The sequence below is a fragment of the Geotrypetes seraphini genome, chromosome 10 (genome assembly GCF_902459505.1).
Source record: "Geotrypetes seraphini chromosome 10, aGeoSer1.1, whole genome shotgun sequence".
NCBI classification, from domain to species: domain Eukaryota; kingdom Metazoa; phylum Chordata; class Amphibia; order Gymnophiona; family Dermophiidae; genus Geotrypetes; species Geotrypetes seraphini.
Window position 1 is genome coordinate 34,432,793 of NC_047093.1, and position 25,596 is coordinate 34,458,388.

The 25,596-nt window shown below is 45.6% G+C and overlaps 1 protein-coding gene across 6 annotated transcripts in view; it reads right to left on the reverse strand.

Annotated features, from left to right (window-relative positions):
- The window catches only part of TNRC6C (trinucleotide repeat containing adaptor 6C), a 351,118-nt gene that overhangs the window by 128,714 nt on the left and 196,808 nt on the right, over positions 1-25,596 (reverse strand). For 4 of the 6 annotated variants that reach the window (XM_033960128.1, XM_033960129.1, XM_033960125.1 and 1 more), the window contains one exon: positions 4,241-4,450. The exons of 1 other annotated variant lie outside the window; for it this stretch is intronic. In XM_033960128.1, coding sequence (XP_033816019.1) covers positions 4,241-4,450 — 210 coding nt within the window. The remainder of the gene's footprint in view (positions 1-4,240; positions 4,451-25,596) is intronic. One more of the 6 variants, XM_033960126.1, reaches the window with a different exon arrangement.

A 25,596-nucleotide genomic window follows, 5' to 3' on the forward strand; every position in this document is an offset into this window, starting at 1 on the left:
TCAATGCTCCTAGAAACATAGTCAGATTCAAGCTCCGCAAAATTTACCCTGCCACGGCTTGCATAGAAAGAAAATCAGACTCAGGGAATAACCAGAAGAACGGCCCACAGCGCCGGATAAAACATGTCCCATCTCATGCGCGCTGCTATAAACCGGCACCTGCACAATCAGCTGCACATGGCCGTGACAAACACCGATGAAAGAGAGGCTCAGAATAAACAAGACTACTGCTGCTGCACTGAAACCCAACAATGAGAACAAGTGCAAGCATGAAATCGCACCGCTACTGCTGCGCTGTAACCAACAAGGAAACCAAACGCGTGCATGCAAATGGCGGGAAGTCCCTGCTCCCTCCACGGATTTCTAGTCATAAAACTTAGCCTCAATAAAATATCCATTCCTTAAACATACATTGACTAAACCCACATTACTAAGACTCCCAAACAGAACCTGAAGTTCAACCAACAGTAAAAAACAGAGACATACTCACAAGCTTGTTGTTAGGGCCGGTTGAAGCCAGTTAAAGCTGGTTGAGCAGCAGTAATAGAGCAGAATGTAGCAACTGTGGTCTCTTTTTTTTTTTTTTTTTTTTACAGAGAAGGGAAAGAAGAAAAAAATTGGAGCGTGAGGCAGGGACCCCTAAAGCCGGCACCGTTCAGCCGGACACCCCTGTCTCACTGAAGAGAAAATCTCTACAGGAGAAATAGCATTACCAGCTCACTGAAGAGAAACCTCAACAGGAGAAACAAAATGGCAGTCTCACTGAAGAGAAACCTCAACAGGAGAAAATAATTTTCCAGTCTCAGCCAGAATTCAGGAGCTAGTTGAAGAGCGACCATTTCCTGCTGGGAGATAGAGAATACTGGAGATACAGGAGGAGTGCCAGCCAATGGGACCACCTGTTAATCAGTTTCTCTACCTCCACCTGCTGGTAGATGTGTGCTATCCCATTGGTCTCTGGATTCATCTGCTGCTGTTGCTAGGGAAATGGGCGATGGCATTCCTTCACACCTTGGGTCAGGTGTGAGAGGCTGGAGAACTACCACATATACTTGAATATAAACCGGATTTTGGGGAAAAAATTTGGCCCAAAAATGGGGGTCTTGGTTTATATTCGGGCCAGCACCCCCTCTCCTCCCAGACTTATTGCAAAACTCTGCTGGACCACAAGGCTCTTCACCCTGTCCCCCACTTCCCTTCCCTGTTCCCCCCTCCCTGCAATCTCTGGTGGTATAGAGGTATAGCGGGCAGGAGTGAGCTTTCTGCACTCCTGTCCTACTGCTAACCCAGTCGGTTGCTGCTGCGAGTTCCAGCTTCAGTCACTGAGCAGTACTGAGCTGGAGCACACTTTGGCGCTGCTGCTCAGCGCTAAGTGGCTTCCTTCAAGAGGAATATGGTAATGCATAGAAAGACATATTTATTATAGGCAACTTACAAATTTTATCTTGCGCAGAGTGTGAAGGGACTTGGAACTTGAGGAAACAATAATGGACGGGGCTCTACGAACAGAGATAGGAAGAGGTGGTATAAGCAGATTACCATATATACTTGAATATGAGGGGTTGTAGAAGGAGGAACAGCAGCATGCCGATCATCATCGGGGACACTAGTGCCATGGTCATGTGGGGGTGGGGGAGAGGGCAGACGTATGACACTAGCACTGGTCATCGGGTGTGGTGGAGGAGGGCAGAGGGAGGGACAGCAGCACACCAATGGTCATCCAGAGGGAGGACACTAGTGCCAGTTATGAGAGTGTGGTGAACAGAAGCGCCGGTCATCTTGTGGGGGGAGGAAAAGCAGCACAGTGGTGATGATCATGGTGGTGGGGGAAAGTAGCATAGATTGTCAACAGGAAGGATGGGAGGGAAAGACACTAGTGCTGGTCATCTGATGGAGCGGAGGGGGTGAAGGTCAGAAGCATCAGTCTTGGGAGAAGGAAAAGACAGCAATGACAGTCATTGGGAGAGAAGAGGGAAGAACAGCAGTTAATAAATGTGTTAAAACTTAGAACAAGGACTTCTAATCTTTGTAGATAGCTCACTACAATGATCCAAATGTCTTACTTCGATTAATATTCAAGTAAACTTTCTCCCCCCTCCCTTTTATTTTTTTGGTGGGGGAGGTGGTAAGATTCAGGTATAAGTGGTAAATAAGGCCTAATTGTTACAGAAAACCCCTGTGACTCAAAACGTTACTAGTTGGGAAACAATGTTTTATTGGGGGTAGGGGTGGTAAGGTTACCTTGGTTTATATTCTGGTTGGTTTATATTCAGGTATAAGCGGTAAATAAGGCATAATTGTTACAGAAAACCCATGTGACTCAACACGTTACTAGTTGGGAAACAATGTTGTCTAAGTCCTATACAATTGCTAAATGGACTAAGATGTTTTTTTTTTTATTATTATTTATTTATGAATTTCAAATTAACAAATCAAGATAAATCTTAGACTAAGATGTTTAAGTGGTTTTATTTTTAAATATCTACTGCTGCAACTTTGACAGAAAATGGCTATAAAATTTTCTATCAGTGGTATTACACACAGACTCTGATTTATGTTGAAGAAATTGTGGAGCGCAAGGATCTTTCCTCCACATTTGATGGACATGAAGTCTGTGCAAACCTTTTGGTCATCATTAATCACTCACTCATTTGAGATTTTAAAATCTGGACATCCCCCTTCAAGTGGATACTTGTTTACTACATTACACACCTTCAGGAGTTACCAAAGCAACTCATAAATTTGCCTCATCTATTTGTGGCAGCAAAGATTACCATAAATACTCAAATTTACACTGAGATTTTTGGGCCCAAAAATGGGTATCTTGATTTATATTCGAGTCTCCCCCTCCCAAACCCAGCACTGGCTACTCCCCAGGCCTATGTTAAATCCTGGTGGTCCAGTGATAAGCTGACCCAGGATGGGAGCGATCCCTCCCTCCCCTAAGGTGAGGTGTCTGGTCCTGTCCCGACTGGCTGTACAACCACCTGCCTTCTCCCAATGCTCTTGGAACCAATGTAGACCTCCCGACAGGCATACCTTAAACTCTGCTGGGGCAAGTGGGGTGAGTTGGGGCAGGAGTGTTTCTCCTGTGCTCCTGCCCGTGCAGTCTTGCTAGTAAAAATGGCTGCTACAGGAACTCAACTCATTCCACTGGACCATCAGAGTTTAAGTTTTTGGATGCAAGCTGAATGATTAGTGGGAATTGCCACATATGAAACTGCACTTCCTACAGGTGGTCATGGATTCAGATGTCATGGCAGCTTTTGGGACCTTTCCAAATTTAAGAGATCAAACACATTTCAAAGGGAGTTCTGCTTCTGCTATATATATATATATATTTTCGTAACAATCATATAAGGTCAATCAATCACAAAGGTCTTGGCAGTTTATAACAGACAATATCTGGTTCATAAACATAATCATATAAAATCATACAATAAAATTCTATCTTAAAAAAAGCAAAACTTTTACTGTCTTCCTAAAAGCTTGCATATCCTCTTCTAGACAAGGTTTATTTAAAAAAGATTTTACAAGTATATACTATATTTTAGGAAATTTACAACAAAAAGCCACAAGATATTATTTACTTTATTTATTTATTCAATTTTTTTACCTGTCCTCCCAAAGGAACTCAGAACAGGTTACAAATCAGGTACTCAAGCATTTTCCCTATCTGTCCCAGCCGATTCACAGTCTATCTAATGTACTGATTTATTTGATAAATTTGTAAACTGATGTTCCAGAATATTGACAGTCAAATTGCAAATTGATCTTACAGCTAGAACATTCTTGAGGATTTTTATTGTATTTTAGTAAATCATATTTTATTCTTTTACTATATAATTTTAGTACTATTTAGAGCATTGTATTTTTATTTATTGATTGTATAATTTTAGTAATGTATGTGAACCGCCTAGAACTATGTGGTAGGGTGGTATATAAAAAATAAAATTATTATTATTATTACCTGGGGCAGTGGAGGATTAAGTGACTTGCCCAGGGTCACAAGGAGCAGCGCAGGGTTTAAACCCACAACCTCAGGGTGCTGAGGCTGTAGCTCTAACCATTGCACCACACTCTCCTCCTAGGTAAACACAACAAATTCAAAGGAAACAAAATGATGCCAAAGTATGATTTATAGTTTTCTTCTTCTGAACATGTTTAAATCAGACTAAAAATATCTACTGTATCTTAAAAATAAAGGTCATAGGGACTAACAGCAGTTTGACATGCTCACCTGGTTTGCACAGTGCTGGGGCAGCTGCTGGAGCACTTGCTCTTCCATATGTCCCTGCTGAATCAGCGGAGCTATCTCCCCACCCTGAACCACTGTGAGGTGGTTTCCCCCAAGCTGAAGTGCCATTATCAATTGCAGCAGAGGGGGAGGGGGGCTCTCCCCAAGAGGTTTCAGTCTTTGAGTGAACAGTAGGCATGTCTCCCCAGCCTGCTGGAAAAATAAATAAGTCAAGGGAGTAAAACTAGACTACAAGATTGTTTTTCCTTTCTTAAAGGATCTGCAAGTAACACCAATACTTTCATGAATTCCTCCTGTAACACAAATCATTCTAAAATTGAAATATAACCTTTAAGCTACATATGTTAACCTACTACATGATAATTTCTGCATTACCAAGTTATTGCTAAAATAAGAACTTGTGTTTTCTGTACTAGCTCTATAAACATCTCTACCTTTCCATAATGATCTCTAGTTTGCTGATGATCACCCAAAATATGAGCTGAAAGGAAGCGGATTTTGTACAAGAGAATTTTTCTGAATTTGTAAAAAGGATAACTTTTGCTAGCAAGATAAACAAAAATTGCCCAAATTCTTAGAGGATAACAACTGTGCAAACTTTCATTTAAAAAATGGTTATTATGAAAAAGACAATTCAAAGGATCGTTAGCATTTTAAATATGGTAGGTCTTCTATTTTTTAGATATTCAAAAGGTGTATATTTAGGTGACACCACCCCACTTAAAAGTTCTTAAATGGTGCAAAAACAAATTTATTTATCGATACTATTATGGAACAGGTACCATATATAGCTCAGTACCTTTTCTGGATGAAATCATGTAAAATACATTTCTAACACACAGCTAGCTGTATAAGAAAGAGTAGTCTAGTGGTTAGTGTAGTGGTCAGAAAACTAGGGGAACTGGCATTGATTCCCACTGCAGCTCCTTGTCACTTTGGGCAAGTTACTTAACCCTCCATTACCTCAGGTACAAATTAAGTATCTGTATATATTATGTAAATCACTGATTGTACCCCATCGGAAGGTATCAAGTCCCATCCCCTTTCTCTTAACAAAATTATACATTCCCCTGAGCCACTAGAACATGCTCTTAAACCTCCCAGCTGTTCTCCCCTCTACAGTCACACAAATTGAGAACTCCATTTCTGAATGTTACTCTATTTTGATTTGGTTTCTTAAGACAACCCAGACAGCTCTCTCTCTCTCTCTCATAAGAGAACAACATGCGGATGGGTACCTGAGGTTAACTGCAGGGTGGGAAAGAGGAGAGAGATTATAGGAACAGGGACAAATTGTGTCCCCATGTCGTTCTCTAATTAAAGAAGGTGTTTCAACTAGATGGAACAGCTTCTATAAAATGCTAGTATCAATATAAAACTTAACACATCCTAGATAACTGGTAAATTAATTAAATGATTTTTTAAAAACTGCTTTTGAATTTACGTGAGCTGTTTTTATATGACATTTGTGTCACCTGAAACATCCTTCCATCAAATGCCCAGTTGCTTCTTACTGTTACTGAAACAGATTCATACATTGATGCTTGCATAAAGGAGCATTTCCAACATTTAATATACACTTATTTTCCTGTTCATCACACTGTGTAGTTTCTCTACATCCATGTGTAAAAGACAATCTAATTATCTGCCCAGATGATGTAAAAATAGTGTTAACTGAATCTTTGGGAGAGTTGTACTGAAACCAGATCAAAATGAAAGGCTCTATGTTACTCCTTGCAGAATTCTACACAAAAATTTTGAAAATTCTGCGCACAATATTTTAAAATGCTGCAAAGTTTATTTGTAATGTTTTGTATTGAATTCGCCTATCCTGAGAACTGAAATTCCTTCCTGCTTTTTCCTTTCTCAGGTTCTAGCCTCCTCAGTCCCCTCTCTCACTCCAAATGCAATCCTGTCCCCCTCTAAATCCCACCCCTCTCTCACTTGTACCCTGAACTTGTATCCTTAGATCCCAAAGACTGGCATCTCTCTCCCTCTCTCCCCACTGGCTAAGAATCTCTTCCTACCTTCCTGGTCTTTGTCACTCTCTCTTTCACTACCATCCCCTCTCCCCCCACTTGCAGATCCAGCATCTGTGTCCCCTCACCCCACCCACAACTTCTCTCGCTTGCACCCTAATTCCTTTCCCTACTCCCCATGGTCTCTCTCCCATCAAGTATCTCTTCCTTCTCACCCCCTTTCCCTTCTACTTACAAGTCCAGCATTCATGTCTTCTCCTCTCTTGCAGTCCAGCATTCATGTCCTCTCTCCATCCCAAACTGTGGTTTAGCATCCATGTCTCCATCCCCTCCTCCTTCCCTGCACGGGTCTGGTCTCTCACCAAATGACCGACCGACCTAGCGAGATCAGGCATACCTGCGGGCCTCCGAGAGCAGCAGCAGTCAGCCGGCCGAGGCAGTGCTGTGAAAGGGCTGCTTGCGACTGACCTTACTAGGGCCTTCCCTCTGCCGGATCATCTACAGGAAGTGATGCTACAGAGGGAAGGCCCTGGCAGGGCTGGCCTAACAAGGGAGGAGGGGACAGGAACAAGGACAGTGGTACAATGGAAGTTCTGTGCAGAATTCTGCATGAATGGGGAATGCTGCGCAAATTTTGCACTGTGCAGTTATGCAAATTCTACCAGGAGTAATTACAAACAGTTGAATAAAATAGTCCCTTTTTATACTTTGACCCCCTTCTCATTTTTTAGCAGGTTTTTCGATTTAGAAAACAAGAAAATGTTTGAAATCTAATTCAACTATCTACTGTTTTCTTAACTTCTCCCTCCACGAATCCTATGCAATATATATATTAGGGTAAAAAAAAATAACTACTCTGTTCTTTATAAGCACAAAAAATATTGATAAAGAGATTAGGTTCTTACCTTGCTAATATCTTTCCTAGTAATAATAATAATAATAATAATTTATTTTGTATACCGCCATACCCAGCGAACTCTAGGTGGTTCACATCAGTTAATCAAAGGTACAAACAATGAAGTCGTTGAAGTTAGCAGGTTAGAACGTACAATAAAAAAGGAGCATGAAGAGATTCCTGCCAATTAGTGGATGGAAAGCCGTTCGGGAAGGTGGAGAAAGATAGAAGAAGTAAAATGTATTAAGAGTTCAGTCTGTGGAATAAGTGTGTTTTGAGTTGTTTTCTGAAGTCCAGGTAGGTGGGGGCATCGAGTACAATTTGGGCTAGCCATGGGTTCAGTTTAGCCGCCTGGAAGGAGAAGGTTTTGTCAAGGAACCTTTTGAAATGACATAATTTTAGTGAGGGGAAGGCGAACAGGTGAATTCTGCGGGAGCTCTTATAGTTGTAGTTTAAAATGAAGTGTGGGTTGAGGTATCTTGGTGACATACCAAATACTGTTTTGTAGCAGATGCATAAGAACTTGAACAGGACTCTGGATTCAAATTGTAACCAGTGCAATATATGGTAGAAAGGGGTGACGTGTTCCCCATTTGTTAAAGCCAAAAATGAGGCGGACGGCGGTGTTCTGAATCAGTTTCAGTCTCCTAATGGTTTTCTTCAAGGAGCCGAGGTAAATGATGTTGCAGAAGTCCAGCATGCTGAGAATGGAGGATTGTACTAACAGACGAAAAGAGGTGTCGAAGTATTTTTTTATGGTGCGGAGTTTCCAAAGTACCGAGATGCTTTTCTTGAATATTAGATTGGTGTGATTCTTCAGGGTTAGATGTTTGTCTAAAGTGACTCCCAGTACTTTTAAGGTTTGTTCTAGGTGAAAATCCTGCCCATTCACATGAATTGTGGTGCCCTTGATTTTTTCGTTGGGTGTTGCCAGGAAGAATTTAGTTTTTTCGGAGTTTAATTTTAATCTATACGATAGCATCCAGAGTTCTATCTGATTAAGCGTGCTTGATAGCGAGATTAGCAATTCTGGTGTAAAACAGGTAAGCAGGATGACTATAGTAATGTCGTCTGCGTAGATGAAGAATTTGAGCTTTAAGCTCTGCAGGAGGTTTCCCAGGGAGACGAGATAGATATTAAACAGGGTGGGGGACAGGGGGGGAGCCCTGTAGAACCCCACAAGAGTTGTCCCAGCTATAGGAGAAAGAGTCGTTCTTAAACACCTTGTATAATCTGTTTCTCAGGAAACCAGGGAACCAGTTGAGAACCTGGCCAGAGATACCGATGTTTGCCAGGCAGTCAAGGAGAATAGTGTGGTCGACCAGGTCAAATGCACTACTCAGGTCCAGTTGCAAGATCAGGGCGCTAGAGCCCTGGCTAAAGAGTGAGTGCAGGTAGTCGAGCAGTGAGTCTATAATGGTTTCGGTACTGTGGCCTGAATGAAAGCCCGATTGGTTGTCGTGTAAGATATTGAATTTTTCCAGATATGTGGAGAGTTCAGAATTTACCACTCCTTCTGCTATTTTGGTAACTAGCGGGATACTAGCGATAGGTCTGTAATTAGATGGGGCGTTAGATGGTTCTTTTACAGTTTTTTAAATTGGAGTTATCATGATATGGCCTTGTTCTACTGGGAACTTTCCTGTGGATAGTAAAAAGTTTACCCATGCCAACAGTTTGGCTTTGAAGTTGATCGGGGCAGTTTTCATGGCATTTGGTGGGCAAGTATCCAATCTGCAGTAAGAGTTGGTATATTTATTGTAGAGTTAGCTAAAAGTTAGTCAGTCAATGGTTGTAAAAGAGTTCCAATTCAGATCAGCTCTGGACACTAGATCAGTTCTGGATTTGTCGGCGTCTAGCAGAATGAGATAGCACCAGTAGGGTTTGGCAAGAACAGTTAACGAGGATCTTAATTTTTGTATCTTGGAGTTAAAGAAATCTGCTAAGGTGTTTGCGGTTAAGGTAGATTCTTTAAGGGTGTCAGTGAGTGTCTCAAGATTATAGAGATCGTTGACCAGTTTAAAAAGGCTTCTACTGTTAATTGAAACGTTTTCGATTTTTTGGGGCATAGAAATTTTTCCGTTTTTCCTTGGTGAAGTTTTTGTAATTTTTGTTCGCCAAGCAATTCTGTGATCTTGAGTTCCAAATTTAATCCATTGTCTTTCTGCTTTTCTTAAGTCCCTCTTTACCAGTAGCAACTCTGAATCAAACCAACCTTCTAGGTTTTTTGTTCTTATTATACGGGTTTTAATGGGGGCTATTTCATTTAGAATGTTTGTGCTATCTTTAATCCAGGAGTTCATAAGTTGATCGGTTTCTTCGTTTTGTTTTGAGATGATCTCATAGTGGGACCTAAATTCAACCGGATCGATCTTACTTCTAGTAATGTGAACTTTATTATTTCTTGTTTTGTTGTTTTTGTTAGTTGATTTGGTAGTCTTTAGTTGGCAATCGATAGTAAAATTACATAGTCTATGATCAGACCATAGAGAGTCTGTCCAATTATCTTGTTTCCAATAAAATTTGGGATTGGTTGGTTCTTTGGAGGAGAATGTAACTAAGTCTAGCTGATGACCTTTTTGATGGGTTTTGACTGGAGAGGGTTTGAAGTAGCCTAATTGGGAGGTAAGTAACCAAAAATCCTTGATTTCTGGTTGATCTATTTGCTTGAGGTGAATGTTAATATCCCCACATAATAAGTTGTTTGGGCTTGATAATGAGTTAGTTAGTAAAATTCAGAAAAGTCCTCTTTGACTAGATTCTATTTTTTTGGTGGAACATAAAACAAAGTAGTTGTTAGAGCGACAGTTAGGGATTTTAAAGTTAATGAGAGCGATAAAATTTCTAAGTTGGGAGAAGATTTGGTGTTTAGTATGGAACAATTTAGGTAGTCTCTGAAGATAATTGCTAATCCTCCCCCCTTCCCCAGGTTCTGGCTACAGATAGAATCTTGAAGCCTGAGGGAAGACAGTCTTGGATAATAATATCGTTGTCTGATGACAACCAGGTTTCTGTAAATAGAACAAAGTTGGGGTTTATTTCGGTCAACCAATCCTTGATCAGTATGGATTTATTCCTCATGGATCTTATGTTTAGGTAGAAACCTTGTAGATTCTGGTAGCTAGCATGGTCACTTGGAGAGAAATGGGAATAAGCTAGCTTTTTTAGTGATCATTGCTTCTTTGTTTGGGGTTTAGTTGATCTGTGGGGAGGAGGTAGAGTTAGGATTGGGAGTGAATCCGCCTCCGAGTAGTCATATGGTACATGGAGTGTAAATGTTGGGAATCTGGTCTTTACCATGCGGTATGAGGAGTAGTGAACTGGGATTGGGGTGTAATATAGTGTGTTGATAATGCAAATTATGATGCTAATTAGGTAGATTAGGAGCAGTAGTGAGCATAGTTGGAAGTTTGGGAGGGCCATGGTGCGGAACTCTCAGGGGAGGATTGAAGTTGAGTAGGGTTGCCTAACAGTTTTGGACTGCTGGGCATGATGGACCTCTAGTCTGACCCAGCAGAGGCAATGCATATGTTCTTATGAGTCATTGTCTTGGCTACTGTAAGGGACACTTCAGGAGCATCCCAATGCTCAGTAACTAATGAACTGATATAAGGATGCCAGGGAAAATACGATGACCGGGCTCTCGCTCCACTCATTATACAGCAGGGAACAGAAGAGACAAAAAGTCAGTGATAAGCTCTTACAGAATCAAGGGTCTGAACAGCCGGCAGACCATGGGATCATCCTCTTGATTAAGGGCCACCACTGTATCTTACGCACTCGCACCTGCCTGCAACCCTGCATCTCCCAACAGGGAGGACTCGCTCTGTGATGGCAAAGGCATACCAATAGACCCCTCATCCTCTCTCTTGGAAAGGCCCACTGTATCCTGGCCAGCCTCTGACACTGAAGCAGACGTGTCCTGGGAATCCCATTCTCCTCGTGTGCCTGCTGGTGCGTTGCCAGAAGTCCCCTGGGGATCTCATCCATCCAGATAAGCGCTCCACATAGGCTTGACAAATTCCAGAGAAAATACTGTATTTGGCAGCGCGTAATCATGACTCCAGCTTGTGTCTTTTGAGCACTGCAGCCTCTGCACTCCTACGCTTAGGGTTTCTGAAAGGGATTTACTCACAACTCATGGATTCCTCTCCCCCCCCAAGCCAGCAACTGTTTCAGCCCTAGAGAGCAAAGGGGAGGATAAGCCGACTGCTCCTACCCCACTTCATGTGCTGTGTGGCATGTGGTGCAAGGGCGTTCTTCAGGCACCCATCCAGCACAAACATAGTATGAATTAAGGGTAAAGGAGTCTCCACCAGTTTTGAGGCAAAACGAGATGATTTGAAGGTTTTGGAGAACTTTAAAAAAAATAAAATCGGGAAATCCAAGATGACCATTGAACCAGTGTTTTGGTGCCAAAAAAACAGCTCCAAAAATTTTTAAATAAAATTAAAAAAAAACAAAAAACAACCCAGCAACAAAAATGGATTTTAGAGGTAGGCAAGCCTAAGGTAAGGTACAGAAACCTGAAACAAAAGGTTTTAAAAAAAACCCAACCCGATTTTCTTCATAGGCTGTAACAGCCTTACTCACTGTGACCTGTGCTAGAAATGTGCTGCAGCCTGCCTCAGCATCTAACGTAGCTTGTTCTGGGAGAAAAAAAAAAATCACTGCCTCAAACGGACCGCTCCTTCAATGCTGAATCTTCGGGCTGCCAGTCAGACTGGAGTCTGACAGCCTCAAACCCCCGCAGACATGAAAGGGTAGGCAAAGTGCAGCAGGCACCCTGCAGAGTCCTATTGAGCCCCATACAGATGCCTGACAGCCTGCACTCAAGTCTCTGAGACCCAGTAGTTGAACAATGCTACAAGGGGAATGGACCCTGAGCTCCAGAAAAGTTTCTGCAGGCTGGCCAACAGGTACCACAGAGGAATTGGCCCATCAGCTGCAGACCCAGTCTGCTTCTCCTCCACACAGGAGGAACTGGACCCTCAATGAGGGGAGCTCAGAGCACCAAAAGCAGTAAAAAACCACAAAAATAGACCAAAAATGTACAGAGATGATCAGAATGAGGCCTTCCTGGTCACGTGCAACAGGAAAAACTGAAGGGGGCAGCAAATCCCTCTATTGAAGGAAGAGGGATTAAAAAGCTGGAGTGGCTTCCTTCTGCATGGCTCACAAGCATGGGAATTTTACCTGTCCATCCAGAATGACATACTTATTGCACTAGAAACAGTTTTGTTATGAATGCATAAAAACAATTGGAAGTTCTATAAAATTTTAAAGTTCTCAAAAGCAAGCAATACATTATTTTCATGTTAAATAGACAAAATTCTTTTTCAATTTTGATTGGAACAGATAATAGAAATAGATAGAAACAAAAAAACAAAACCAACAACCCCACTCCACTGAAGAAAAGATTCTAGATAAAATTTCATTCCATTCTACATTTTGAAAAGCAAGCAAGCCATCTAAGAACAAAGACAGTGAATTAGTACGCAGTTCTACCTTCCCTGTAATCCCCAAGGCCCTTTCAGAAGAGAAAAAATGGTCTAACTCAGTTACCATGGAAGTGACATTGCTAGGTCAAACTCCATGCCTCTTTTATTTACCAGTGAACTTATTATCCTAATGTACCACTCAGTGTGGATAAGCCTGGAGAATACAAGGTATCACTTTAATGGCCTGGCCACCAGCCAGAATACTGAAAAGAGCCCATGCAGATTTATGAGATATTTGGGTATGAACTGTCTCTCCACAGATTTCTTACATTGAGAAAAAATTATAAGCAAGACTTTTCATTAAGGCACAGGCTATTACATGCCTCCAAACCACAGCAAATTTCTACAGTTTATCATTTAGAATTGCTGACTGTCAGCAAGACTGATTTTCTCTTCACATCTACATACACAGGATGGTAGGCATGTGAGTTGCCTGTACATATTTCAAAATACATAAAATATGCTCACTATATATGGCAGTAAATTTGACTTGTCAATTTTACATTTGCTAATAAAGAACAGGGCTATTCCAAAAACACTGACTGGCTACAAGCTCCTAATTAGAAACCTCTTGTGATTTTATAGTGCTCAGGTTTAATAGGACATTGTGGGCTTTTTGTCAGGAAGAATCAGATTGTGCATTTCACTGCATGACAGACACATAATTCTAGAAGAAACCTGATCTCTGTTACTCTAGACAGGCATTTTTATTCTAATCCATAAAATGGAAAAGTAGTGTTAACACATATCAGACAACTTCAAAAACTAGAAATAATGGTATATTTAGAGATCCAACCTAAAAAAACATTACTTTCTATAGGAAGTGACACTTTAGAATGCTGACTAGAAACATGATGGCAAATAAAGGCTAAATGGCCCATATAGTCTGCCCATCCACAGCATCCACTATCTCCTCCTCTCCCTGAGAGAGCCCGAGTCTGTCCCAAGATTTCTAGAACAGTACAGTATTTCTTAACAGGGGGTATGCAGGCTGGCTGCTGCCTGGGATATCTCTCTGCCTGCAGACCCCGCCCCCCACCCGTTGAAGCCACCACTGCCGTCTCCTCCCTGCCTCCCCACCCCCAAAGCCGACCCTTCCACCTGACACGTTCCATACCCCCCTCCCCCCCCCCCGGCTTCTACGATTCCGGGCAGTGATGGGAGGGAAGGCTTGTGGGCCAGCCCATCCCTGCCCAGAGTTGGTGCGGTGGCAGTGGAGGAGTGGCAGGTGGCAGGATTGACTTCGGGGGTGGAAGATGGTGCAGTGGGAGGGGAGGCAGGAAGGAATCGGCGGCCGCGGGAGGGATGGAGCGTGTCAGGTGACAGAGTCAGCTTCGGGGGTACAGTGGGCAGGAAGGAATTGACAGTGGCTTCAGCAGAGGGGGGGGGGGGGCAGGCAGGCAGGCTTTGTTGTGGGTTGGCTTCAGGAAAGGAGGAAAGGGATGTGAGGCCTTTCCCCCCAACATCAATTCTGACATCGGACAGAAGGTCCGGACCATTTCAACGTCAGAATTGTGGGCCGGTGGCATGCAATCGCTGCACACACCTGGCCCTTCCCTTCCCAGAGTTGCGGCAACAGCGGGGGATAATTAAATGAAATAGACGGCGGACAATGGCAGGGAGGAATCGGTGGTCAGCCCGCATACCCCCTAGGTTACGCGTACCACAGGTTGAGAAACACCGCTTTATACTATCCCCCTTCCCCAGAGCAAGCATCTCTCTTCTCTCTCCCCTAGAACTTCCTCCCTGAGGAAGCATTTTAGCCAGCATTTCATTCCTGTGCCTCTTCTCCCTTCCCCTTCTCCTCCCAGATGCTGTAAACATGAGGTCTTCCTTGGTGATTAATGCTTAATGAAGGCCAACAGAAGACAGTCCTCAAGCCTTCCTTTCACCAGTTCTGCTTGCACAGTAACAGGATGTTGCTGTTAGAAGAGGAAAGAGAAGGCGCTTGGGTTTATGTCAGCCTGCCTTAATCTTCAACAAAGAGTCAATTTACAGGATCTTTTTTTTGGGGGGAGGGAGGTATGAAAAATCTCAGGACCCTGGAAGCAGGGACCTACACACACACATACACACACACAAAATACCCAGCAGCAGGAGGGAATGAGCATCTCTTCTGTCGTGGGGCTGTGTGGGGTAGAGAGTTGTGCAGGAACAGAAATCAAACCCATCCCCGTCCATCCCCACTAGGAGTCAAACCTGTCCTCGCCCATCCGCGCTATAATTAAATCCGTCCCCACTCATCCCTATAAACTTCAGAAGTAGTTATTTCATTTAATTATGCTACTGAATTAAAGGCTCTGGGAGAGACCCATTTACAAATAAGCAAAGACACTTTATTAATTTGGAAATATTAATTGGGAAGAATAAATACTTTGTTAACGGGTTTCTACCACAGCCTCTAAAGTAAATATAAAGTATAAACACTAGCTGATGAGGACCCCCAAGCTTTGTCAGCTGAGGAGGACTTCCGGGGGTCCCTTTTGTCAAGCTTGGCAGGTAGCAGTAGCATCCCTGAGTCACAGATGCTGGCAGCTCAGTGGCTATGGGATGCTGCCAGCGACTGCTGCACTTGGTGAAGGGGAGTTCCTGTGCTGGCGGGGCTTGAGGATGCCCAACAGCCACAGCAAGGGTAAGAAATTACTTCAACACTATAGAAATAAAACCAGAAATTTTTGGCTATAGCTAAATTTCTGCACTTCACATTATGTTTGTATTTTCCCATAGCATAATCTTTTGTTAACCGCATTGAACTAAAGGTTATGCGCTCTAGAAATCTGCTATTATGTTGTTATGTATTTCCTTTTCTTTTGAACATATTACAAAAACATCTGCTATATACATTTCCCAAAGCTAACATAGTTTAGTCAATAAATTATGTTGTTTACCTTTGTTGTCTGGAGACTTATTTTTCCATCAAGTTGGTCCCAGTTTCTTTTTTTTCCCTTTCCCGTCTTCTGCAAATTCTTCTGTTGCTGTCCATTAGTTCCTCCTACCATGGTCCAGCATTTATCCCTTTCTCATTTTTCACCCCTGCCCACCACTCCATGCCCAACATTTCTCCTTCTATCACCCCTCTCAACACCATGCTACATCTCTCCCTCCATTCCCTTCACCACTATGTCCAGCATTCCTCCCTCTTGCATCCCTTTCAATTTGTCCCACTGTTCCCTTTCTACCACAACATTTCTCCCTCTCATCTTTCTCTTCCATATCATCTGTACCTCCCTCCCTCCCTATGACCAAAAAGCAATGTTACTTACCGTAACAGTTGTTATCCAGGGACAGCAGGCAGCTATTCTCACTAGTGGGTGACGTCATCCAACGGAGCCCCGATGCGGACATCTCACAAGCATACTTGCTTGAAGAAACTTTTAGAAGTTTTGAGTTGCCCACACCGCGCATGCATGAGTGCCTTCCCGCCCGATGCACCGGGCGTGTCTCCTCAGTTCAGATAGCTAGCAGAGAAGCCAACCCAGGGGAGGTGGGTGGGACATGAGAATAGCTGCCTGCTGTCCCTGGATAACAACTGTTACGGTAAATAACATTGCTTTATCCCAGGACAAGCAGGCAGGTATTCTCACTAGTGGGTGACCTCCAAGCTAACCACAATGGGATGGTGGGAGAGTTGGCAACTTAGGAGAATAAATTTTGTAACACTGTTTGGCCAAACTGACCATCCCGTCTGGAGAAGGTATTCAGACAATAGTGTGAAATGAAGGTATGAACCGAGGACCAAGTGGAAGCTTTACAAATCTCCTCAATCGGTGTCGATCTGAGGAAAGCTACAGAGGCTGCCAATGCTCTGACCTTATGGGCTGTGACTTTACTGTGAAGGGGTAATCCAGCCTGGGCATAGCAGAAAGAGATACAAGCCACCATCCAGTTGTAGATGGTGCGCTTAGAGATAGGGCGTCCCAACTTGTTCGGATCAAAGGGGATGAAAAGTTGAGGAGCAGTTCTGTGAGACTTGGTGCGTTCCAGGTAGAAAGCCAAAGCACGCTTACAGTCCAGAGTGTGAAGAGCTGATTTTCCAGGATGAGAATGCGGCTTCGGAAAAAACACAGGAAGAACAATGGATTGATTCAGATGAAATTCCGAGACTACCTTGGGGAGGACCTTGTCATGATGAAACACTGTAAAGGGCGGATCCGCAACCAATGCTTGAAGTTCACTCACTCGACGGTCAGAAGTGAGGCCAATGAGAAGCACCACTTTCCAAGTGAAAAATTTCAGAGGAGCCTTGTTAAGAGGTTCAAATGGAGGCTTCATAAGTTGATAAAGAACAACATTGAGGTCCCAAACCACTGGAGGCGGTTTGAGGGGAGGATTGACATGGAAAAGTCCTTTCATGAATCTGGACACCACAAGATGTGCAGAAAGAGGTTTCCCCTGAAGAGGCTGGTGGAAAGCAGCAATTGCACTAAGATGAACTCTGATCGATGTAGACTTGAGACCAGAATGAGACAGGTGCAAAAGGTAGTCCAAAACAGAGGACAAGGAGGCATGTTGAGGTTACTTGTGATGAGAAAAACACCAAGTAGAGAATCTAGTCCATTTCTGGGAATAGCATTGTCTAGTAGCAGGCTTCCTTGAAGCTTCCAAAACATCCTGCACAGCTGGTAAAAACTGAAGGGAAGTTATGCTGAGAGGAACCAAGCTGTCAGGTATAGCAACTGCAGGTTGGGATGAATCAGAGATCCCTGATGCTGCGTAAGCAGAGATGGAAACACTGGCAGAAGGAAGGGCTCCCTGCAGCTGAGTTGCAGAAGGAGGGAGTACCAAGGTTGTCTGGGCCACCGAGGAGCAATCAGAATCATGGTGGCCCGGTCAGACTTGAGCTTGACCAGAGTCTTTTGAATGAGAGGAAAAGGAGGAAACGCATACAGAAAGAGATTCCCCCAGTCCAGAAGAAAAGCATCTGCCTCGAGACGATGAGGGCTGTAGATCCTGGAGCAGAACTGAGGCAGTTTGAAGTTGTGGGGAGCTGCAAAGAGGTCTATCTGAGGTGTTCCCCACAGGGAGAAGATCTAATGAAGGGGCGTGGAATGGAGTGTCCATTCGTGAGGCTGGAGAAGACGACTCAAGTTGTCCGCCAAGGCATTGTCCGCCCCCTGAATGTAGACAGCTTTGAGGAAGGCGTTGTGGCGAATCGCCCAATCCCAAACTTTCAGAGCTTCCTGACAGAGGCCGATCCCGTGCCCCCCTGCTTGTTGACATAATACATGGCGACTTGATTGTCCGTGCAAATGAGGACCACCATGTTGTGAAGCAGATGCTGAAAAGCAGTGACAGCATTGAAAATTGCCCTGAGTTCCAGGAGATTGATATGGCACAGACGATCCGCACTCGTCCAATAGCCCTGGGTGTGGAGACCGTCCAGATGAGCCCCCCAAGTATAGTTCGAGGAGTCGGTCGTGAGGACCTTCTGATGGGTAGGCATGTGAAACAGCAAACCTCTGGAAAGATTGGAAGAGAGCATCCACCAGCGAAGCGACTGCAGCAGAGCAGGAGTGACCTGAATGTGACGAATCCGAGGGTCGGAGATCTGCGACCATTGAGAAGCCGGGGTCCACTGAGGAATCCGCAGGTGAAGTCTGGCAAAAGGAGTCACGTGAACCGTAGAAGCCATGTGGCCCAGGAGCACCATCATGTGTCTCGCCAAGATGGACGGGCGAGAAGAGACCGAGTGACAAAGATGAAGAAGAGCCGCCAGGCGCTGAGGAGGAAGGAACGCTCTGAGTTGAATAGTATCCAGAACAGCTCCGATGAAGGGGAGAGTCTGTGAAGGTTGAAGATGGGATTTGGGAAAGTTGATCTCGAATCCCAGAATCTGTAGAAACCAGATTGTCCTCTGAGTGGTCCGGACGGCCCCCTGAGACGTGGAATCCTTGATGAGCCAGTCGTCGAGGTAGGGAAACACCTGCAGACCATGGTTCCTGAGTGCTGCGGCCACCACAACCAGGCACTTGGTGAAGACTCTGGGAGACGAAGCTAGGCCGAAAGGAAGCACTCTGTACTGAAGATGAAGGTGTCCCACCCGAAATCTGAGGTATTGACGGGAGACCGGATGGATGGGAATATGAGTGTAGGCCTCCTTGAGATCCAGGGAGCATAACCAGTCGTTCTGCTCGAGGAGGGGATAGAGAGAAGCCAGGGTCAACATGCGAAACTTCTCCCTGACCAGGAACTTGTTGAGCACCCTGAGGTCCAAAATAGGACGCAGGTCGCCCGTCTTCTTCGGAACAAGGAAGTACCAGGAGTAAAAACCCTTGTTCTGTTGGTCCACAGGGACCGGCTTGACGGCCCAAAGCCGGAGTAAAGCCTGGGCTTCCCGAAGAAGAAGGGCAGTCTGGGTTAAGTTGGAAGGATACTCTCTTGGAGGATGTTCCGGAGGAACATGATGGAACTGAAGAGAGTATCCCTCTCTTACAATGGAAAGGACCCAGAGGTCGGTGGTAATAGTCGTCCAACGATAGTAAAAATGATGGAGGCGACCTCCGATGGGAAAAAGCGGGGAGGGCAGAAAGATGGAAGTTATGCTCCCTACGAGACAGTCAAAAAGGCTGGGGAGCCTTAGGGACAGTAGAAGGCTGAGGTTTTTGCTGTGGCTTCTGCTGATGCTGCCTCTTTACTGGCGGCCGAATGGCGGGGGCCTGCTTCGGCGGGTAGCGCCTTTGATAAATCATAGGAGGACGAGACGGACGAGAGATAGCAGGCTTGGGCTTCTGGCGGAGAATAGACTGAAAAGATTTTTCATGTTTGGATAGCTTCTCCGTTGCCGCCTCGATGGACTCGTCGAAAAGGTCCGCTCCCGCACAGGGAACGTTCGCCAGCCTGTCCTGGAGATTCGGGTCCATATCAATGGTGCGAAGCCACACCAAGCATCTCATGGACACCGAACAAGCAGCCGCTCTGGCCGAGAGCTCAAAGGCGTCGTAAGACGATTAAATCATCTGCAGGCAGAGTTGGGACAATGATGCCAGCACCTCCGAGTACTCGAAGCGAGCCTGAGAGTCCAGATAGGGTAAAAACTTTTGAAGAATGGATAGAAAAAACTCAAAGTAGGTTGCAGAATGAAAGTTGTAGTTCAGGACTTGAGAGGCCATCATCGAGTTCTGGTAGATGCGCCTGTCAAATCTGTCCATGGTTTTGCCCTCCCGGCCATGAGGAGTGGAAGCATAGACCTGGGAGGGATGAGACCGCTTCAGAGAGGATTCAACCAAGAGGGACTGGTGCGAGAGCTGTGCCCCGTCGAAGCCCTTATGGTGCACCGTGCGGTATCGAGCATCCAACTTCCCCGGGACCGCCGAGATGGAGTATGGGGTCTCGAAGCATCTCATGAAAGTCTGGTCCAGAAACTTATGCAGAGGCAGGCGTAGAGACTCGGCAGGAGGTTGAGGAGGATGCATCGTCTCCAGATACTCCTTCGAGAACTTGGAACCCGAATCCAGGGTGATATCCAGATCCACCACCATCTGCCTCAGGAAGGACGAGAATGACAACTGGTCCGCCAGGGCCGGGCCTCGAGGTGGGCTCGAAGAAGATGAGGCGGCCTGGTCCGCCGATGCTGAGGACCGGCATGGAGAGAACAAACCCCCGCAGTCTTCGAGTTCCGGCATAGGAGGAGGGGGCGAGTACTCTGGTGAAAACTCCCGGAAAGGTTGCTTCCGACGAGGCGAGGCGTGTCTCGATGAATGCCTCGAGGAATGCCTCGATGAGTGCCTCGATCGACGACCGGAGCTGTGTCGAGAAGCAGGCCTCGAGCGACGAGGCGAGTGACGCCCAGACGAGGCAGCCACCGAGTAGATGGGACTGGAGGCTGTGGATCGAAGCATCAGAGGCTGAGATGAGGCCCCCCGAGGCGCTCCGCAAGGTTCGAGGCCCGGCATCGCGGAGGAAGGGTTCAGGCCAGGCAAGCCATGCATCGAGGGTATCGGTTCCAAAGGTGGCATGGGCAAAGATTCTGCTCCTTGTGAGACATGCCCCGAAGCCAGACCAGACACTCGCCGAGACTCTGCTCCCAGCAGCGAGAGTGTGCGCCAAGGAGGCGGCTCGACCTCGCGGGAGGCTTCCGCGTGCCCAGGCTGGATCTGGGAGAGAAGCGTTGGCCCAATTTTGGTAAAGAGCTCAACAAATCGCTTCTCCATCAGGGCGTGGAACAACGCCGGCAAAGAGGGATCCGCATCAGCAATGGTCCCTCCCGCACGGACATTGATCACTCGGCCGCCAGGGGGCTTGGATTTAGAGGCCTTGGGCACCTTAAGCACCACAGGAGGGATGGGAGGCTGCGCTACCTGACCTGAAGAGACATTGGAAGGCACCGCAGCATGCGTCGGAGTCGAAGCTGGCACGAACGAGGCAGGCTTGAGCAGACTCAAGACCGAAGATGTAGAATCGGAAGTCGAAGGCGTGGCGCTCTGTGAAGAGGGCAGCACCGGGGACGCCTCCATGCTAAATAGCGACTTCCACAAAATACAGCGACGCTTAAATGCACGTGCTGTAAGTGTGGAGCAAGGCCGGCACGATTTCGGAAGGTGTTGAGGCCCGAGACACTGAAGACAGCGTCGATGCGGGTCCGTCAACGAAATCGCGCGCTGGCACTTGACACTTTTTAAAACCGGTAACAGGCCGGGACATAGGCTGAAAAAGCTCCACCGCAAGGTCGAAGCTGCGGGGCCATGGCCATGCGACCTGCCCAGTCGAACGATCGAACAAATTTTTATTTTTTTAAACAACAAAACGCAACGTGAGCCAACGAGAATGAGCACAAAAAAACCCCAAACCCGCGGGCACAGAAGGCACAATAAAGGAACTTCGCACAGAGAGTTTCAAAGGCAAACTTCTCAGCTCCGCGGAAGAGAAAGAACTGAGGAGACACGCCCGGTGCATCGGGCGGGAAGGCACTCGCGCATGCACGGTGTGGGCGACTCAAAACTTCTAAAAGTTTCTACAAGCAAGTATGCTTGTGAGATGTCCGCATCGGGGCTCCGTTAGATGACATCACCCACTAATGAGAATACCTGCCTGCTTGTCCTGGGATAAATTATCTTCTATTCCCCGTGATCAAGGCAGGATTAACTCTTCAGTGTGCCCTAGGCACACAAATACACTGGGACCCCAAGCCCCATCTGTCCATTGCCCTGACCCCTCCCACCACCACCCCCACCACCCATTTATTTACCTGCTTCCTTGTGTTTTTATTTATTTGTTTATTTACTTCTTCTTGATTTCTTTTTTTTTCTTTATTTTAGAGCATGAGATTCAGCCCCAAGCAGAGGGAGTATCTCATGCTGCAGGGGCTGAGAGAGGAAGAGTCGGTGTGGGGCCATTGTTTAAATTTGAAATCCAGAGGATTTTATTTACATTTGTCGGCCTCTGCAAAAGTCTTTGGCCTGGTAGTGCTGTCTCCCTCCAACTGCTGCCATGCATGGCGCATGTGCACCTCCTAGCTGGCTCAGCCTGATGCAGAATGGACTCCAAGTCCAGCGAAGCAAAGAGGAAGGGAGAGCAGCAAGCAAGCGTTTATGAAGGGGGTGGGGTTAGAGGTCACGCTTGCCAATCGACAGTCGCCACATGCTGCTTCGCAGGGCAGCAAGCCATGCATGCTGCTGATGAGAAGCCTTCCCTCCGACATCAGCTTCGATGTCAGGGGAAGACTTCCGGGTCAGCTAAGTGTGGTGTACTGGGAGCGCTGCACGCTGAATAGAGGAGCCAGCTAGAGGGCAGGAAAAGGGGGCGTGCGCACCAACGAAGCTCTCTCCAACCCTGTGGGACCCCCGAGACCCAAGGTGACGTCCCATGGGATCCCCGTGACCCAGTCACCCATCGTCCCCATGCTGCTCTCTAGTGTGGGGCTCTGGGTCTGGGTGGCTGAGGCAGGAGGGAGTGGCCTTCTCTCCTGCTCATTTTAGATCTTTTAAAAATAAAGTTTGGGTCATTGTTGGTGCAGGTAGGGTCCCGGCACAACTTTTCTTAAAATTTTTTAATAAGGACAGATATTGTGCATGTGTAACATACACACACACCATCTGTGCCCATTTTTTGGAGCATCAAAAACCTGTGCTTCATTTTGTGCATCAACTGAGCATTGATTGGCGTGCTCACTTTAATATTGATAAGCTCGTTATAATCTATTTACATACTATTATCAGAGACAAACTATGGAAAAGATTGCAATTAGTCATTTTGGGCATCGAAATACTTCACCGCTAAACAGGTTAAAACTGGTTTAGCGTCAATTGTTAAAAGTACGGCGAGTTTTGAACATATGGGACCCAAATTCTCTTTTTTTGGAAACATCTTATGACAATTTTTATTTTCATACTTTTTTGTATTATCATGATGGCTTCAGCCTTTTTGAGTGCTTGATAAGTTAACTACTAATGTTCTATTTGTCTTATTGTTTTGAAATTTATAATACACTAGTCTTTAAGCCCGTTAAATTAACAGGTGCTAGAATAGATGTCTGTCTGTCTCTCTAGCCCCCTGTCTGTCACTCTTTCTTTCTCTCTCTCTCTCTATCCTTGGCTAGTGTTTGTCTGGGGGGAGGTTTCTTTCTCTCTTTCTCTGCTGTCTGTCTGTGTTTATTCTATCTGTCTCCCTGGCCCCCTGTTTTTCTTTCTGTATGTCTCTCTCTCTTTCTTCCTGGCCCCCCTGCCTACCTATCTGTTGTTCCATGCCTGACTGTCTCTCCGTGGCCTCCTTCTGTCTCTCTACCCCCTCCCGAAAGCAAGCCCATTACATTAACGGGTGCCCTGTGCAGCAGAATTAGCATTTCCTCTACCCCCCTTTCCCTTCCCGCGGTCCCGACTACAAAGCTGGCGATTCCAGCAGTGTGTGCAGCAGTCTTCACACGCTGCTTCGGGTCCTTCTACTGCCCTGATTTACTCTGGCAAGTCCCTGATGACATCATCAGAGATGCGGCAGAGCAAATCAGGGCAATAGAAGAGCCCGAAGCAGCGTGTGAAGACTGCTGCACACACTGGAATCGCAAGGTTCGTAGTCGGGTCCGCGGGAAGGGAAGGGTGGGGGTTGCAAAGGACTCGGGTCCCGGGCGGCGGGGTCAGTTTTTCGGTTCGTTCGGGGGGGGGGGGGGAAGGAGGCGCTCTTTATGCCCCAGTCCCGGCTTGTGGAGGCGATCGTCGGCTGGCTGGGAGCAGGCTTGTGGAGGCGATCGTCAGCGTCTAAAGAAACTTCCGTATTGTGAGGTGGAGAGCAGGGAAGCTTGTCTAGCGCGCATGTGGAGTGTTAAGGGAGTGGTGAAGCCACCCCCCCCCCCTAACAAAACTCACAGAATCCTCTTCTGCAGCAGAGGAACAAACAAGACATCAGGCAACCCCTAAGGGCCTTGGAAAGGTGAGGGCCCAGACCTCCATGACAAAGAACTCTTGAATACCCCCACTGTGACAGCTATCAAGCTTTCAGAATCCTATTCAAAGTGATTTACAAAGCCCTGGCTCAGAAGGGAAGAATGCAGACTCGGTAGAATCTCAATTGGCCAGAAGCACTCACCACCAAGGAATATGCCTCCCCGCTACATCAGACCTTGTGAGATATATGCAGGCAACATAGAAAATAGTCACTATTCACTTCTCCAACTGGAGGTCAGAATGTGTTTTCCCCCACTAGACTTGACAAGATCTTTAGCCAGGTAAGAGTACTCTCTCTCACAAAAAAGCTCTGCCTGTAATAATAAAAATAATGCACCCCCTACAATACTGACTGCTCTGGTAAAAAATAAGGACCCCCATCCCTGCTAAAATCATTTCCCCTGCTCCCTCTCTTTTTCATTTAACTTTATGCACAAAGGCAGACAGATGAGACAAAGGAAACCAAAAGTGGAGGGGAAGGAGAAATAGAAGGTCACCTACTTGCCAGCCCAAGCAGGCCTACCCTGCCATATTCAACACAGTCTTCCAGGACTGGGACCAACAAGCTCAATTAGGTTACAGGTCTGTAGACTAGAGCGCCACCAGAGCACTTAAGTTTGACCCTGGGGGGCCACAAAAATGATTTTATTTTCAACATAGTGATTGAAGTGTGTCAGTTTTGAGAAAGGAAAGATATTAAACTTTAAATGTGAGGGCTGCAGAAAAAATAGGGTACTTGGAGGGCCGCAGAAAAAATAGTCAATGACAATTTTGCATAAGGTAAAACTCTTTATAGTTTATAAATCTTTCCTTTAACTGTTAAATGAAAGATTTATAAAATATAAAGAGAAACCTTATGCAAAGTTGTCATTTATTTAATAAGACATTAACTATTTTTTTCTGCGGCCCTCCAAGTACCTACAAATCCAAAATGTGGCCCCACTAAGGGTTTGAGTTTGAGACCACTGTTCTAGATTAATCTATATGAGTGAGTTATGTTCCCTAACCATCTGACAGAGGCTGTGATAGCACTGGTATAAAAGAGTGGTGAAGCCTTGATACTTGCTAGTATTCTCTGCCTCCAGCAGATAGTTGCAGCTTGGACTGGTGTAGCAGGATTGTCTTTGAGTGGCTTGACTTCCTAGTTGTGAGCTAAAGTTCCCTACCTTTGTTGGCTGGTGACTTTATTTTTCTGTGCTTTTAACTATGTTTCCAGGGCCTTCTTGTCCTTTGACTGTTTTTCTCTCCGTCTTCACTTTCTGCCTTGCATCCATCTTTGGCATTAACCTAATATTCAATTTTTCTACTTTCTTTTCAAAATCTACCTTTCCATGTCTTACCTTCCCCTTTTATCTCTCTCTTCTTCCGTCCCTATTTTCATGATCTGACATCTCTTTCTATCCTTTCTCTCCCTCCCTCCTTCCTTTCCCCTAATCTGGCATCTGTCTCCTTCCCTCCCCCAACTTTTTATTTCTTTCACTCTGCCCCCCTTCTTTCTTTGTCTCTCTCTCCATGCCCCCTTTCTTTCTATATGTCTGTCTTTCTTTCTCTCTCCGTGCCCCCTTTCTTTCTTTCTGTCTCCCTGTCCCCC